The sequence below is a fragment of the Acinonyx jubatus genome, chromosome B3 (genome assembly GCF_027475565.1).
Source record: "Acinonyx jubatus isolate Ajub_Pintada_27869175 chromosome B3, VMU_Ajub_asm_v1.0, whole genome shotgun sequence".
NCBI classification, from domain to species: domain Eukaryota; kingdom Metazoa; phylum Chordata; class Mammalia; order Carnivora; family Felidae; genus Acinonyx; species Acinonyx jubatus.
The window spans coordinates 40,941,753-40,958,140 of record NC_069386.1 but is presented as its reverse complement, the minus strand read 5'-3'; the positions used below and the strand labels follow the sequence as shown (position 1 = coordinate 40,958,140).

The window sequence follows — 16,388 nt, the reverse complement described above, 5'->3', positions numbered from 1 at the left end:
TATCTCGGCCTGATCAGTGAGAGAACAGCAGGATAAGGTGACTGTGGTGTGATGCCTGGCCCTGCACTAAACAACTGAGACCTGGATGCTCCAGTGTCATTCAAGGCGACGAGCTGCTTAGTGGCTTAGTGGTAGACCCTAGCCTACCTGAGCCTGTTGCCTCTCGTGCGCAGTGAGGATGGTGGTCATCCTACCACTGCACTGGGTGGTGGGGGGCATCATGGGAGCACCAGAGGAAAGTATTTGGAAAGGTGTGTATAAATGTTAAGGTATTTATTGTTTCTAATTTATGGTATTTCCCTCAGGCCTTCATCTCTTGTTTGGGTTTGGTATGCATTCGATTTCTAGTATATTTCCACAAATGCCTCTCTCTCCCCTGCAATTAAATTCTACAATTTAACTTGCCTTAGTCGCACAGGGAGTGAATTAGTTCTGGGGCTCATGGCAAATTTAGAAATACTGATTTTCCCAGATATCAAGTCAATGTGACTCCCTTTGTAGGGATTGCTTCAATAAGCATAATGAGAAATTTGAAAAAATTTTTTCAGGATGTGTTTTCATAGAATGCCATCAGCTAAAAAGCAAGAATATATTCAAGTTTATGTAATTTTGAAGCGTTGTCCATATTTTCAAGTCTTTGGAAGCATCGTCACCCGCTATGTGTTAAACTCCAGGCTCCCATTTAATCCCAGGCTCTATAGCTGAAAAAGTGCTTGAGGAGATCCATTTTAGTGTGTTCCGCTGAGCAGAATTTCCACAGTAGTAAGTCTAGCCCAATTGCTTGCGTTGTACAGAAATCAGACTTTCGGTCAAGAGAGCTAGATGCCTTAGTCATTAGGCGTTTATAGAAAGGATTATAACTACCTCCAGGGGTCCCAGAATTTAGAACCATTCTCTGTTCTCTCCCACGTGTGTTTGACTAATATGCCAGTTCCTAGCTGGGCCGTGTATTTTCCTGTTGCTGCTTTTATCATCAAGGACCAAGTTTCCCACCAAAGTCATTGTGAGCTCCTGACAGGCTCCCGTGGCCACCACCGCCTCCAGCTCACAGGCAGCAGGCTCCCGCTGCGTCCCGTTCCCCTTTCCCTTGAAACCACTGCCTTTGTGAGCAGACCAGAATTATATCCACAGCTTAAGGTCTCTCCTCGGTGATGCCGGCGATAACTTTTAAAACCTCTCTCTCCTTTGTTTCAAATTTTAGGGACACAGCGGGTCAGGAAAGATTTCGAACCATCACAACCGCATACTATAGAGGAGCCATGGTGAGTGTGTTTTAGGGTTTTGTAACTCTTCCGGTGAAAGTAAAACATGAATATTCATTTGTCAAGTTGAGAGGATCCAAGCTAGAGTCTAGTACAATGGGGGAGATACATTTTTGGATGTAAAAACAAGACATTTAAAGGTTTTGTTTTTGTTTTTGTTTTTTATGTTCTGTATTTAGTAACTGCATGCTTTGCCGTTGGTCTTCATAATATTAATCAGGTCAATAGCCTGTAGATGTTTGAGAACTCCTCCACACATTCTGAGCAATTGTAGATTTTTGTGAAAGCTGGGAGACCAGTTAAAGACAATGCCAGCGATTCAGGTAAAGCCTAATAGATGAGAATATGAATAAGGCTGTGCGTGCGAGTCAGGGGTCAGAATCGGGAGATATTGCGGTTGTTGGGCCTATAGGATTTAGTGACTGACTGACTGGCTGTGAGGAGGTTACTCGCAGGGGTCTGCTTGGGTGGCCTGGCAGGGTTATATTGCTCTTTATCAAAACGAGTACAAAGAGGAAGAGAAGATTTGGAGGGGACAAAGACAACCTGGTGGTTCACTTGTTGGGTTTTTGGTGACGACAGGGGATATTTGGGAGCTGATATCCAGTCGTTGGTCTCCAAAGCATGCCTGACCCTGTCTGTCGCTTTGGCCTCCCATTGGATCTGTTCACTCTTACCAAGATGGCTTTCTTTTAGTCAGTCCAGTGGGTTCTGGGCCTTTCTGGTCAGCAAGATATTTATAAAGTTTCTACTGTGTGTTGGGCACTGTGGGTTTTTTCTCCACCCCTGCCTCAACCCCATTGCCCAATTCAAGTTTGATACTCAGTCCTCAGGTCTTGGCTTTAATGTCATTCTCTCCGGGAAGCCTTCTCTGACCACCCCTATCTCCTCAGCCAGATTAGATTAGCATTTATATTCAAAACTCTCCATGGTGGGGAGCCTGGGTGGTTCCTTCCGTTCAGCCTCCGACTTTGGCTGGGCTCATGATCTCGTGGTTTGTGGGTTCGAGCCCCATGTTGAGCTCTGTGCTGGCAGCTCAGAGCCTGGAGCCTGCTTCGAATTCTGTGTCTCCCTCTCTCTCTGCCCCTCTCCCTGCTCCCACTCTGTCATTCTCTCAAAATAAATAAACATTAAAAAGTATATATATATTAAATATTAATATTTATATTATATTATATATATATTATATATATTATATATATATAATATATATATATTATATATATATTATATATATATAAAACTCCGCATGCTTCTTCATAGCAATGGTGAGTTATAATTACTAGTATAATTATTGTTTATTGTTTTCTTTGCTAGCCGTGCTTGAAAGGAAGGGGCCTTGTCTATCTTGTTCACTGCTGGTAGCACTAAGTATGTTATCATACACATAGTGGGTGCTCACTAAATATTTGTTGAATGGATGGATAGATGGGTAGATCTAGCACTTAGTATAGGAGTGTGGTCTGGTGATACATATTTTACAAGCGTCAGTTGATACATTTAGAAGATAAGCCTTTTAGAAATACCAGATGTGAGGGTCTTTAAAGATACGATGACATTGCCTTTCATTAAACCTGTATAACAAATGTATTCTGTTTTAAGTGTCTGTGATTTACGTAGTGATAGTGACATTTTGATTAGCTCATATAAAAAGAAATAATTTTATTGTATTTATTTATTGTCAAAGATTTTATTTTTAAGTAATCTCTGCATCCAGCGTGGGGCTCAAACTCACAATCCCGAGATCAAGAGTCTTTACCAATTGAGCCAGCCAGGTGCCCCTAAAAATTATCTTTTTGGGGCACCTGGCTAGCTCAGTGAGTTAAGCGTCTGGCTTTTGGCCCAGGTCGTGATCTCGTGGTTCTCAAGTTTGAGCCCTGTACCAGGCTTTGTGCTGACAGTGCGGAGCCTGCTTGGGCCTCTCTCTCTCTCCTGCTCTCTCCGTTCCCCCCTCCCCCTGCCCCCAAATAAATAAATAAACTTTAAAAAAAAGAAATAATTTTATTTTTATTTACTTTTTAAATTTTTTTAACTGTTCATTTTTGAGAGAGAGAGAGAGAAACAGAGCACGAGCAAGGGAGGGGCAGAGAGTGGGAGACACAGAATCTGAAGCAAGCTCCAGGCTCTGAGCTGTCAGCACAGAGGCTGATGTGGAGCTCAAACTCATGAACTGTGAGATTATGACATGAGCTGAAGTAGGATGCTTAACTGACTGAGCCACCCAGACGTCCCAGGAAATAATTTGAAAGTAGTATGGTTACAATCTTAGTATAGGGGTAAGAAGCAAGACATTTCTACTTGTAATAAACAAATAGACAACAGAAATGATTATCTCTTTCTTTCAATGCTATTATCTCTGTTTTAACTTAAATACTCTTTTAGCTCCAGTTAGTGCTGATTCTTATCACATGAAGTCTGGTAGAAAGGGTGTATCACCTTTACTGCAATCACTAATTCATTAAAGGTTAAGAGTAAAAATGTTTACAGACTATCTATTTACATGGTGAGACAATGGAAGTATTTATTTATTTTTGCATCTCTGTACTTTAAATTTTTTATTGTATTTCATTAAAAAGGACACAGGGCAAAAAATGGTTTCTGGAGGGTAGGCGTACACTGCCATTATATTCTATTACTTTAAGTATATGAAGTACTAAATAAAGATGTTATTTTCTTGTCACAGGGAATTATGCTGGTCTATGACATCACAAATGAAAAGTCCTTCGACAATATTAAAAACTGGATAAGAAACATTGAAGAGGTATGTATGGAAAGAGAATGGTGATGCTATGGAGGAGCCCTGCTGAGTACTTTAAAGGGCTCCTTCTGTTTCTGGAAGAGGCGGCTGAGCTGCCACGAAGTAGGGCACAGGGCACGGCCAGGTCAGGCCCCCTCACTCTGAGGAGCACCACAGAGGGAGAGATCTCTGGTGCTGCCAGCCTGGTGACCCTGTCAGATGGGGGGGGGGGGGGGTAACAGCCAGGACAGCAGTTTCACAGAATTCTAAACCTGGGCCGGATCTTGAAAATAATTTCATCCAAGTCCCCCGTTTCACACATGAGAAAACAGAAGAGACTTGCTTGCGCTCCTTCCGAGAGCTTTAACATCTGACCCCCAGGTTCTTGCCGTTGGACTGGCAAAGATACCTCTCTATTCCAACATCTTATCAGTTTTCCCTTCTAACATTTTCTCCATCTTAACGTATTTGAAATCTGGTTTAATTCCAGATTGACTGGTATTAAGATGTGTTTTTATGTCTTTGGCATTTCAGAAAGCAATCTGACTTTGAAATCATTTTGTACACATTTATATTAACCTACGTGAATTTATATTTTAAGTAGTCCAGAAGCTAGCGTCCCTTCCTCATTGGCCCACTCAGTACTGGGTTTTTTTTTCCCCCCTTCTTTACTAATATTTGGTAATCCTTCTAAATCCTTTAGTTTCCTTCTAAACTAATATTTGGAAGTTTTGTTGTTGGACTAACCGTCCGTTTTATTTCTGTTTGTTCATGTACAAAAAAAAGGCATGAGAATGACCGCAAGCCTTTGAGGGAAAAGTTAGCACGGACTCGTAAGCTGTAGTTCTTCCCTCCTCCCATCTTTTACATTTTCCTCTGAATCAGACCCTGTGTTGAGTAAAAGCTTGTCTTATTATTAAATTTATGGATATGTTTCTGACAGGTTAGGATTTGTCTATTGAATACCTGTGTTTTTCTCAGGCTGTTTTTATAACGTACTATTTTCTCCCTGCAGCATGCCTCTTCAGACGTTGAAAGAATGATCCTGGGTAACAAGTGTGATATGAATGACAAAAGACAAGTGTCAAAAGAAAGAGGAGAGAAGGTAAATTTGAACTGAATGCATAAAGATTGGAATCTATTCACACTAAGCGTTTATTTTCTTAGTATTATTTAATTACTGGTTTCAGTTTGAAAAGTATCTGTGATTTTAATCCTTTAAAAAACAACAAAGAGATGTAATCCATACTTGAATGTTGTGAATTAGTATTCGAGATCCATCCCCATATAATGTGTAGTCGTGACTCATTCCTGAAGAATTTGCTGTTTTCTGGGAGATACAAATTGGTCCTTTTTCAGATTCCTACAGCTTAGAGTTCAGGCTATTTCTTCCATATCTGTGTGAAAATGCAGTTTTAAAGGTCAAGTAAATCATTCTCTTCAAGTAAAAGTAATAGAATAAGTGAAGTTTAAATAGTAATCATAGTCCAGTTCCTTTTTTTTTCCTAAGAATATTTTACTTTACTACACATTAGGTTTAGGTCATTATGAATAAACTGCTTGTAACTCATCAAAGCTATGGATCTCATTTACAGGGATTTCTCTATTTTGCATCCTGCAAAAAAAGCAAAAACGTTTATTATATGTACATATTTACTTCTAAATTTTCTAAATTAACATTTTCTAAATTAACTTAGAGGCTTCAATTTTTAAGTCTTGGAATTTTGCTGTGCCTTTTTTTAGTGATATATACAAAATACATTTTGTTTTTAAATCTGACTGCAAACTTTTCCCCTATGAACGTTCATTTATTCTTTGTATTTTAAATGAACTGGGAGCTTTTTGGGAGTAGATGGAAATAGAAACCAAATAAAAACGAAAGCATTGAGTACCTAGTATTTTAAGCTTTCATTATCTCATGCACCAATTTATTAAAAAAAATGAAAAGTCCGTATAGCGACTGTTGGGAGAGTTGTACTTTGGGAGCAGATAAAAGACGTCAACGAATCCCAAATTAATGGTAGGAGCGAGTGTCTGTTTCATAGTTTTTCTTTTCTTCTTCTTCTTCTTCGTCGTCTTCTTCTTCCTCTTCTTCCTCTTCTTTTATTCATTCATTCATTCATTCATTCATTCATTCTGAGAGAGAGAGAGAGAGTGTATGCATGCATAGGGGAGGGGCAGAGAGAGAGGGAGAGGGAGAGAGAGAGAATCCCAGGCAGGCTCCATGCTATCAGAGCAGAGCTCTATGCAGGGCTTGATCTCACAAACCATGAGATCATGACCTGGGCTGAAACCAAGAGTTGGACGCTTAACTGACTGAGCCACCCAGTTGCCCATCACAGTTTTTCTTGTAACTATATTAGAGAACTGAAGTATAATAGAAAAAAAGAAGTACTCAAATGGTGTTTTGAGTGGAAGCAGTGCCATTTTACTTATGATGAATGAGTTAGATGTCTACATTTCAAAAAATAGAAGAAAGCAAAGAAATTTGAGAACCACAAGAGTTCTCAACTACATACTGTACCTTTGGGACTTTGAGAAACCTAGAAAATGGAAATGCTTTATATGTTGAAGCAAATTGAACTGAATTTAAATGTTTCTGTTTGCCTTTCAGTTAGCAATTGACTATGGGATTAAATTCTTGGAGACAAGTGCAAAATCCAGTACAAATGTAGAAGAGGTAAGAAAGAAATGTTTGATGACTTCTCTGGGGTAGCATTAGAGCTTAGGTACCTGTGTTCAAACAACTCTCCAAGACTTGTTATTTTCTTTTTTTTTTTCTTTTTAATTTTGTTAAATGTTTTATTATTTATTTTTGAGAGAGAGAGAGAGAGAGAGGGTATGAGCAGGGGAGGGGCAGAGAGAGAGAGGAGACACAGAATCTGAAGCAGGCTCCAGGCTCTGAGCTGTCAGCACAGAGCTGGATGTGGGGCTTTAACGCCTAAACTGTGAGATCATGACCTGAGGTGAAGTCAGACGCTTAACCGACTGAGCCACCCAGGCACGCCGTCTTGTCATTTTCTTAGTAAATGTCTTGTGGGAACTCCACCTCCATCTTGTGAACTTCTGTGCTTCTCACTTTATGCGGACTCAGGTTGTTAAATGCACCCAGCCTCCACGTGGGCTATAATGAGATTGCTCAGTTAAGATTCACCAAACAGAAGGTAAAAGTTCCGTTTAAGTGCACCTTTGCCCTTTGTTTGGGAAGCTGGAAATCCTGCACTCGCTGACCAAGCATAGTGTCCTCTGCTCATTTGTCATGGTTCCTGTCATACTATGGTAGCCTGTAGCAGGAGAGTCTTAATTACTTTCATGTCGGTATTCTCTCAAGAGAGAAACCATATATTGAACAGGTTCCCTTAGATTAAGCATGATACATTGTAACACAGCAGTATTTAGTAGAAGTAAGTGTGTCTATCAGAGAGTAGTTTTAATACATTTTCAGTAAGTTAACTGTTAAAGACAACCAAGTCATCTAAAGACTTCTAAGAATAGATTTTATTTATCACCGGCAGAGTTGTTGATAATATTTTCTTTTTTAAAAACATTGTTTAAACTGATCACGAAAATGATATATGTGCGTTAATACATGTAACTCAATAAACAATAATGTTGATGGTTTTGTAGACATTTAATTTCTTAGGCTACTCGCCACTCACCATAACATTATGGCTAAAAATCGAGATTGAAATGACTTTATTGGCTAGTGAACACTGATCAGAACTTTTTCTTTGTTTTCAATAAAACTAATTTTTTTCCGGGTTGGCTAATGGGTGTTAGGAAACAGGAAGCTTCTTTTGATTTATTTACATAAGCATAGATAAGCAGAAAAATGCTTCTGTCCACTTGCCACAAAAAAGCAGAAAAAGGGGAGCCTCTTTGGTAGAGACAGGAGAAAATGTGTTCACTGAGATGGCCCAGATAGGATTGCTCTCACAGAATGAACTCCATACCCTGGCTTAATGGAGCAGGTGTAGGTCTCTTTTTGTGCACCCTACTCACACCTGTGGCTTAGAGCAAGCTTTGAGTTATGGAAACACAGAGCTGGGGAGTTGCCTGAGCTGCTTATTCTGACCAGGTGTTCTACAGAAATTAGCAGTTTGCCCAGAGCTTTAACTTAGTGCGGTTGGCTTGTCATAAGAACTAGGATGGGCTTCTTTAGAAACTTAGACCCACAGGTGACCAGTGTGACAGTGCAACACTGATAATGAGTGATGATAGCGGTTATCACGTTGTTTCTATTTGGCTTGATTGGACATAATCCTGCTGAACATCTTTGGGGGTATCAGGAGTGTTTGGGAACAAAGAAAGTGACAGCAGTGGGTTTAGCATGGAGACAACTGAAGGTGCTTTAAGAGTCTTGGCTCTGTAGAGGGGTGCCTGGCTGGCTTAGTCAGTGGAGCGTGCGAAATCTTGATCTCAGGGTTGTAAGTTCAAGCCCCACATTGGGTGTAGAGATTACTGAAAAATAAAATCTTAAAAAAGAAAAACTCCTGGCTCTGTAGAAACAAAGTAGAGATGATAGAGTTAAAAAATGTGTGGTTTGGGTCAAGAGACACTAGGCACAAAGTGAGATTAGCCAGTTTTGTCCTGCTTCCATTTGAACTGATTTCCATGGTGGGGAATTTAGCTGAGCTAAGACATGGAAGATGATATATTCTCGGTACAAGAGTGAAAGCAGTTTGAAAGGGAGGAGATTGGAGATAAAAGATAGGAGGTTTTTGGGAAAACAGATTCTAGAGCTCTAGATATTCATTCAGTGATTAAACAGATATTCAGCATCTCCTAAACCAGGTGCTGTGTCCCTCTCTGAGGACGTGGCGGGACTTAGAGCCTCCGCCCCACTAGGTGCTCTTGGTGCACCGAGAAAGCTACCCATAACTCAGCCAGTGTCACATTAGGAACTTGTGCCGGATATTATGTGCAGAAAATATTTGGTGAGTGAATGCATGACAGTTTTATAACACTGGAAAGTGTTTACGATATCATTGAAAAATAAGAGGCTATTCAAGTGTGTACTATGATTGTAGTTATGTCCTTTTCTCGATTAAAAGGTGTCAAATAATATATTTCATAATGAATTAATGAAAATTCCACATTTCTATTTTAAAATATGCTATAAACATATAATAATAAAATGTTTGGTTTACCTTTAGGCATTTTTTACACTTGCACGGGATATAATGACAAAACTCAACAGAAAAATGGTTTGTATCACTTATCATTTTTATTTTCCTTATGCTATTTGTTAAATTTGTGGTCTTATTCATGCTGTTTAATTTGATTCGTGCTTTTATTTGATTAAAAGGATAGGCCTGATTATGATATATTCACGTTGACTCCTTTTTTTCTGGACTCACGTATTCACCTGGTTGAGCTTTGATTCTTATTTCTGTTTCTTCACGTTTCTTACTTCTGAACCACAGCTGCCTCAGTTCTTTCATCTGACTCTTAAAGGTGGTCTTTAATGGAATTTTGACCAGAATAATTAAAATATTAATGACACAAATTAAATTTTTGCCATAAAATTATGTAGCTTAGTTTTCATGTGACAGATACTTATATCTGTATGTAATTATGATCTTAAAGTTGTTAACGTTTGCTTAAATTAGACATGATCTCAGTGATGAATCATTAGGACCACATTGGAGGTTTGTTTTAACCTGAAGCCTGAATATAATTGTATACCTTATGTTACCAACTCTTCCTACATCTAACAAGAGGATTGCCTATACCAATATCTTAACATCGTTTCCCTCATTACCCTTGAAATTTTACAGTCCTTTGGCTATAATTTCTCTGAACTGGAAATAGGAGCTTCCTGTCTAATATATTGTTAACATAAAAGGTGCTATCCTAAAGATATTTTCCCCGTTTGAATCCACCATTTCCAAAGAAACAATGTCAGAGCCTAACGAGTTACTGTCTAATAAAAAAACTCTACTGAATACGCATTTATGGTTTTATTTGATATTTGTGTTTTTTAGATAATTGGATCCAAACCATGAAACTTCAATTTCCATGGTAACTTTATTATCTTCCCTTTTTTAGAATGACAGCAATTCATCAGGGGCAGGTGGACCAGTGAAAATAACAGAAAACCGATCAAAGAAGACCAGTTTCTTCCGTTGCTCGCTACTTTGATGAACTCTTTCTGAGAGACTGCAGCACACCTAAAGGACCCTTTCCGGCTTCTCTGAAAGCACAGGTCAGCCAGCCTCAGAACCACACCGCCCGGCTGCTGCGGAGAACACCACTGAACCTAGACTTCTCGACACAGAACGCCACGTGGGTTCCAGCCTCGTGGCCTAGAAAGATAACAGGCTCCTTTTTTCAAACATGGAAGCAATGAAGTGGAGACATACGCAGGACTTAACTTGTTTTTTCTTTGGTTTGTCCCAGAAGCTGCTATCTTTCTTTTTCACTTTGCACATCAGTGTTAGCCTGTCCCTGCTACAGCACAGTCTCAGACTCGTATCTGCACACTTTTGCCTTGTGAAGTTCTAGACAAACTTGTGCACTTGGGGGTGTTTGAAAAAAGTAAAACATTTAACGCAGAGATTAATATGCTAAAACTAAAAGATGTTGGGTCTGGTTCATGTGGCCAAATGTTATTGCATTGATAGAATTTTTTTAAGGGCTCTAGTTTGTGATTTCCTTCAATAAGAATCATTAAATTCTGATAAAGTTTATCTTAAAAGTTCATAAAAATGTCCATCTATTCATCAGAGGCCGCAATTTATTTCTCCAGATTGTTGAGAATTTTGCTTCATTCCTGGCCTTTTGGTCAGAGAGTTTGGGTAGCTGAAGAAATCACTTTTTCAATTGATTACCTCTGCCTCATCTGTAGAAGCTACATTTGGAAATCACCTTAAGCTCACTTTTCCTGGGGTTTGTATTCACTGTTCTTTCCTATTTTTGACCTGTTGTAAGTGCTCAGTTATCTAAAACATAACATATTTGAAATTGTTGTCTGTTTCTAATTGTGAACTTCTTGAGCTGAATTTTGTACAGGCAGAGAGACGTACCATTTGGGTTTTATTTCAGCGTCCTATTGTTCTGTCACATCAGCATATGTGATATATTTTTTTCTTAGGTTCACTCCCTCGCTTGCTGGTTTCGTTTGTAATACCCAGTTCCTACTGTAATCCCTGTCTGCAAGAGTTAACAAGAATTGTATTTAGACCTTTGTTCGTAGAAAGCTTACCTACAGGGAGAGAGATTAACTTGTTGATATAAATTTAATAGAGATAGCTCTTGGTGATGGTAAACATAATGATTTTTTATTCTGGTTTTATTTGGGCTTCTTTTTTTTTTTCTTTTAAATAAAGATAATTAGACCTAGACCTAGTGCAGCCTCTAGGAAAAGTCTTGCCCTTTTGTTAGAGAAAATATGAGTAAGGTTTCCATTCTAAAACAGCTGTTGTTGAATGCGTAGAACCCAGTTCCATCTGTTCAGGTTCATTGTTACAGAACTTGGTCCAGTCATTTGGGTCAACGCCAACCAAGAGCTTAGCTGCCTTTCTCACCAAACACTGGTACTGATATACCTTTTGTAGATGAAACCTTCACTTAAGAAAAAAAAAAGTATTTAGTGTTAACTTATGTGCCAAATTCAGATAATTTTGACATTGCTTTTATCCTAGCCTTCAGTGACAAAACACAGAAGGGAGTAATAAATCGGTGATTAGGGAAATGAACTCTCTTAATAATCACTCTTCCTGTTAGGTCCGTTTTGTTTCATGGAGGGTACCACCATGCTTGATAGTTTAGAGTGGAGGGGAAAATGGGAATGGATTGCTTGTTACCACAGAGCATTGTGCTTCAAGTTAAGACCTAGCCGTTAGAATGCTTGGACCAGTCAGCCTTTATTTAGTACTTGTTTGAAAACTTACGTCCAGTTTAGCAGCAGCAAATATACCAGAGCTATTTTTGATGGATACGCTAAAAATGCTGACAAATTTCAGCCTTCTTGATTTTTTTTTTTTATTTACCTATCGGTTTAGAGGCACCTGCTGGTGTCCCAGTATAATCAGTAATTGCTCGATTGAAAGCTGATTGTACATCTACCGTCTTAAAATTAGATACATTTTTGGAAAGAAAAAATAATTTCTTAGAAACATCTTGTCTTTGCTAATTTTCCGAAAAAATATCCAAGCGGTTAAGCTTTCTGAATGGTAACAAAGTACTTTCTAAAAGGCAAGTGCTATGACACCATGTATGAATGTAATTCTAGTAATTTACCTCTGACTATTTGGTGTCTTAACACTTTGATTTATATCTCAGGGGTTGTCTGCAAACCAAAACTGACATTTTCTGTGGTTAGACTTTTTTTTTTTTTTAACAGAATGCTTTGCTTCTGATTTATTCCTTCTCTCTTCTTTTGTCTTATATGGGTTAATAATTAGTCTCCATGAATTTCCCTTTGAGAGAGCCTGTAAAAGTGATGAGTCTAAAAGTGCTCTTTGAAGTAGCAGCAATTTGGGGATATATGCTCTGTTATATAGAAATAAATTGTCCTTGCTATTTTCTTACATGTAGCTTTGCTGAATTGTATATAATTTGAGCTAAGACCATAGGAAATTCCCTTTCTGCATGGTAAAATGCCCCAATAAATACTCCACTTTGCTTCATAATGTACCTACAGTGCATTATTTTTTCTATTTGTAGATGAATTTAGTGACAGATAATTGTCTGTTCCCTGCTGAAACTGAAGAAATCTAGTTTTGCGTGAACATGTTTGTGGTCTTAGGGGAAAGGTACACGCAGACTTTGGCAGCAGTTAGTGGTTCGGTGGCTGCACTTTATTGTCAGTGTGCGAATTTTTGACAATGATTGGACTAGACCTTTTCAAATAGAGTCTGAGGATGTCAGACCATGAAAATGTGCTGTAACTAAGTTAGCATGTAAACCAGTTGATTGTAAGACGTTTCGCTGGGAATTTATTTTCGCTATGTTTTACTTCATACAGATTATGAGAAAATAACCACCTGTGCGTCGGTTAGGAGGCGCCACAGGGTTTCTTACTATTTACGTGAGCATTTTGTGCAGTCTTTGTTATAAATGTTCCGAAGACTATACTCTTTACTCTGAAGGACTATTTTTTAATTATACCTCATTTAGCTAACTAGTATTCTAATACCTGGTAGAAAAACAGTGAGCCAGCCTTTAAGCATCCGGCACCATTTAGATTTTATGTTTTGTTTTGGACTAAAGACATCATTGGAAGAGGTAGGAGATAGTTTACTTTAGAATAGAACATACTTGTCATATCCACTTAGTGCAAAAAAGGTATTCTCGCCCTGTCTACATTAAGAAATTTAGCTGTGCAATATAGATAAATGTTTGCAGAAATTTCTAAGTAAGAGATTATAACTCCATTTTACGGATTCTGAATGCTGAGAATCTGTATTAAGACTTATAAAGTTTTTCCTGTGAACAGTAAGTGATACATTTAAGGAGACTTTCTTTTCTAGTTCATGACTTAGATTTCTTTATAAATTTAGTACTTAATCTTTAAAGATGGACTTCTGAGCTTCAAATTTTAAAACAGCATTTCATTACGTTGATTTACTTAGCTCAGATTTTAAGCACTCATTTCTGCTGTCGGGTTTTTAGAATTTTTCTTTTAACAGAAAGGACCATTCCTTTTCCTTCTTGTGATATCCAAAGAAGGGAGGAAAAAGGAATGTCTAAAAATGAAATTCCTTGTCCTAGAGGTACAGGATATGCTAATAAAAATTTAAATCCCAGCACAATTTTACAGGAAAATCAGTCTTTTTTTTTTTTAGACTAATAATATTAATGGGAGTCATGGTCAATATGAAAAAATTCTAAATGACAAATTTACAGAAGTGAAAATTAGCAAACAGTTATTTTAGGGATATTTTCAAATTTTCCTTTGTTTTTTGCAATGCTTGTGCCATATGCAATTGCATTTCTTATTGCCAAGAACTAATAGAAACTTCTTGTTTCGTTTTCTTACCTTTTTTAAAATGTGAATTTAATTATTATAATTCATTCCTATGGCCTTACAGATGGGTTTTATTTTGTTTGTTTGCAGCTGACACTGTAGTTCCTTTAATGCAAAACTCATAAACGATTTGATTAAAATCATGCCCCTAGTGGGAAATATCTAGTCTTTCCATAGAATTGTCCTACTGTGTATGTTTCGGCATTTTTTTTTTTTTTTTTTTTTTTTTTTTGCTTCAACGGCTTATTGTGAAAAGCTCCTGCAGATAAAGTGAACCTGTCATGTGGTTAATCTTGTTTAAGCCAATTCATTAACTGTATACTGATAACTGATGCTGTGTTTTTTTTTTTTAATGGACTTTATTCCAGGTGAACTTTTTTTTACAATAATGTTCGTCTAAAATAAAAACTACATAATGAAAACACCCCCGACTCTGAAGTGGACTGCACGTTTAAAAAATGTTTCTTCAAATTTGCTAAGCGTGTGTGATTCAAACCGTGGTAGACTTAAGATATGTTAGCAAACATATCTGGCTTGAAGTTGTTTAAAACTTAGAAAAATGGCCACATCTGCTCATACCTACATCAGCATACACTGAGGTTGTTCTATTCTAGAACTGTAGCCTTCCCTTCTTAGTCCTCACTCACAAGTGTAGTTTCTGTTGTTTTGTTTTCCCTTCCAAATCCCATGGATTGAGGCCCTGGACCTATTGCTGTCCTACCACTATGCTTGTGCACATTCCTGGCCACTATGCTTGTGCACATTCCTGGCCATAGCCTTTGCATTCAGCCCCACCACCATTTTGAACGTTCACGGCTCTCGAGCTTCCTACTTCTCTCCCTTCACTCATAGTAGATAGGTCTTCCACCACCTGCCTCACAGAGAAAAGCATCAATCAAACACGAGGTTCTTAGCCACCTCTTCCTCCCCAACCGATAGCTTCCTATGGGCTGGCTGCCCATCGCCAACCCTCATCCTCACTCCTTCCTTTTGGAATAGAGGCATCTTTTCCATTCTGTGCACTTTGCACCACTGCCTCTTCTCTGAACTCTTCCTCCCCCCCTACCCTTCAGAGAACTCGCAGCTCTTTCTCTTCTACCTTTGCACCCTTCTCCTGTGTCACCCCTGTCCCTTCAGCATCTAAGCAGCCCTGATGTTTGATGTACCTGCAGCAGATCCCAGGGGAGATGTCTAGAGTAGGCAGATCAACTTGGAAGTTGATCCAGCCTTTGGCCTCGTCTCTGTCTCACCTATTGCCCTTTTTCCTCTTCTGTTGTAGCTAAGCTTCTTCAAAGAGTCGACTACAGTTACTGTCTTCAGTTTTTCAGTTTTCATTGATCCCTCAGCTCTCCTCCAGTTTGGCTTCCACCCCTGCCACTTCACTGACATTGTATTTACAGTTGCCTAGTTGCTAAAGTAGCTGACAATTTTCAGTCCTTATCTGGGTTAACCTCTTGGCAGCATTTGACCAGTATATCTCTTCTTCCTAGAAATGTTCTCGTGACGGCTTCTGTGACAGTGTTCTCCTGGTTTTCCACGTTTTCCAAAAATAATTTCATCCCTTTTCATGGCTTTTAAATGTTCATAACTTCTGTGGTCAGCTGAATAATGGCCCCCAAGGATGTTCATGTCCTAATCTCTGAAACCTGTGATTGTTACTCTATACAGGGAAAGGGACTTCGCAGATATGATCAAGTTAAGGATCTTGAAATGGGGGGTTGTCCTGCATTATCGGAGGGTGGGGAGCATGTAATCTCAAGAGTCTTTATGGGAGGGACACAGGAAGAGTTGGAATCAAACAGAAACTATGTGATGACAGAAACAGAGGGAGAAAAGGTGTGATCGTGACGGGCTGTGAGCCAAGGAATGTAGGTAGCCTCTGGGGTCTGGAAAAGGTGAGGGAAGAGATTTTCTCCTAAAGTCTCCAAAAGGAACCAACCTGGCCCTAACAGGTTGGTAAGGTGTATTTCATAATTCTGCCCTCCAGAACTCTGAAGAGAATAGATTTGTGTTGCTTTAAAGCCACTAAATTGTGATTATTTGTCACAGCAATGATAGGAAACTAATACAGCTTTCAAGTTTATATCTCTAGCCCCAACCTCTTTGCAGATGGTCAGACTTCCAAGTCGATCTGCCCACCGGACATGTCTCCTGGGATCTGCTACAGGTACCTCGAACATCAAATACAGTCTGAAACTCATCCTCAGCTCTCCACCTTTCCTCCTCCCCAGCAGTTCCCACCAACAGCCCTTAAACCTAAGAGGAAAAAGCTCTTCTGTCTCCTTTTTTTCTTCCTTGTGATAGATAGCGTCATCACCTACTTAGACCTGTACACAGTTCACTAGCCTCCAAGTCTTATTTATTTATTTATTTTAATTTTAACTAAGTAGGCTTCACGCCCAACGTGAAGCTTAAA

At 38.8% G+C, this 16,388-nt stretch overlaps 1 protein-coding gene across 1 annotated transcript in view; it reads left to right on the top strand.

Annotated features, from left to right (window-relative positions):
• The window catches only part of RAB8B (RAB8B, member RAS oncogene family), a 55,948-nt gene extending 43,309 nt beyond the window's left edge, over nt 1-12,639 (top strand). The window contains exons 3-8 of the mRNA XM_027067455.2: nt 1,202-1,262; nt 3,946-4,023; nt 5,015-5,104; nt 6,614-6,679; nt 9,156-9,206; nt 10,051-12,639. Coding sequence (XP_026923256.1) covers nt 1,202-1,262; nt 3,946-4,023; nt 5,015-5,104; nt 6,614-6,679; nt 9,156-9,206; nt 10,051-10,143 — 439 coding nt within the window. The 3' untranslated portion in view covers nt 10,144-12,639. The remainder of the gene's footprint in view (nt 1-1,201; nt 1,263-3,945; nt 4,024-5,014; nt 5,105-6,613; nt 6,680-9,155; nt 9,207-10,050) is intronic.
• Nucleotides 12,640-16,388: the final 3,749 nt, after the last annotated feature.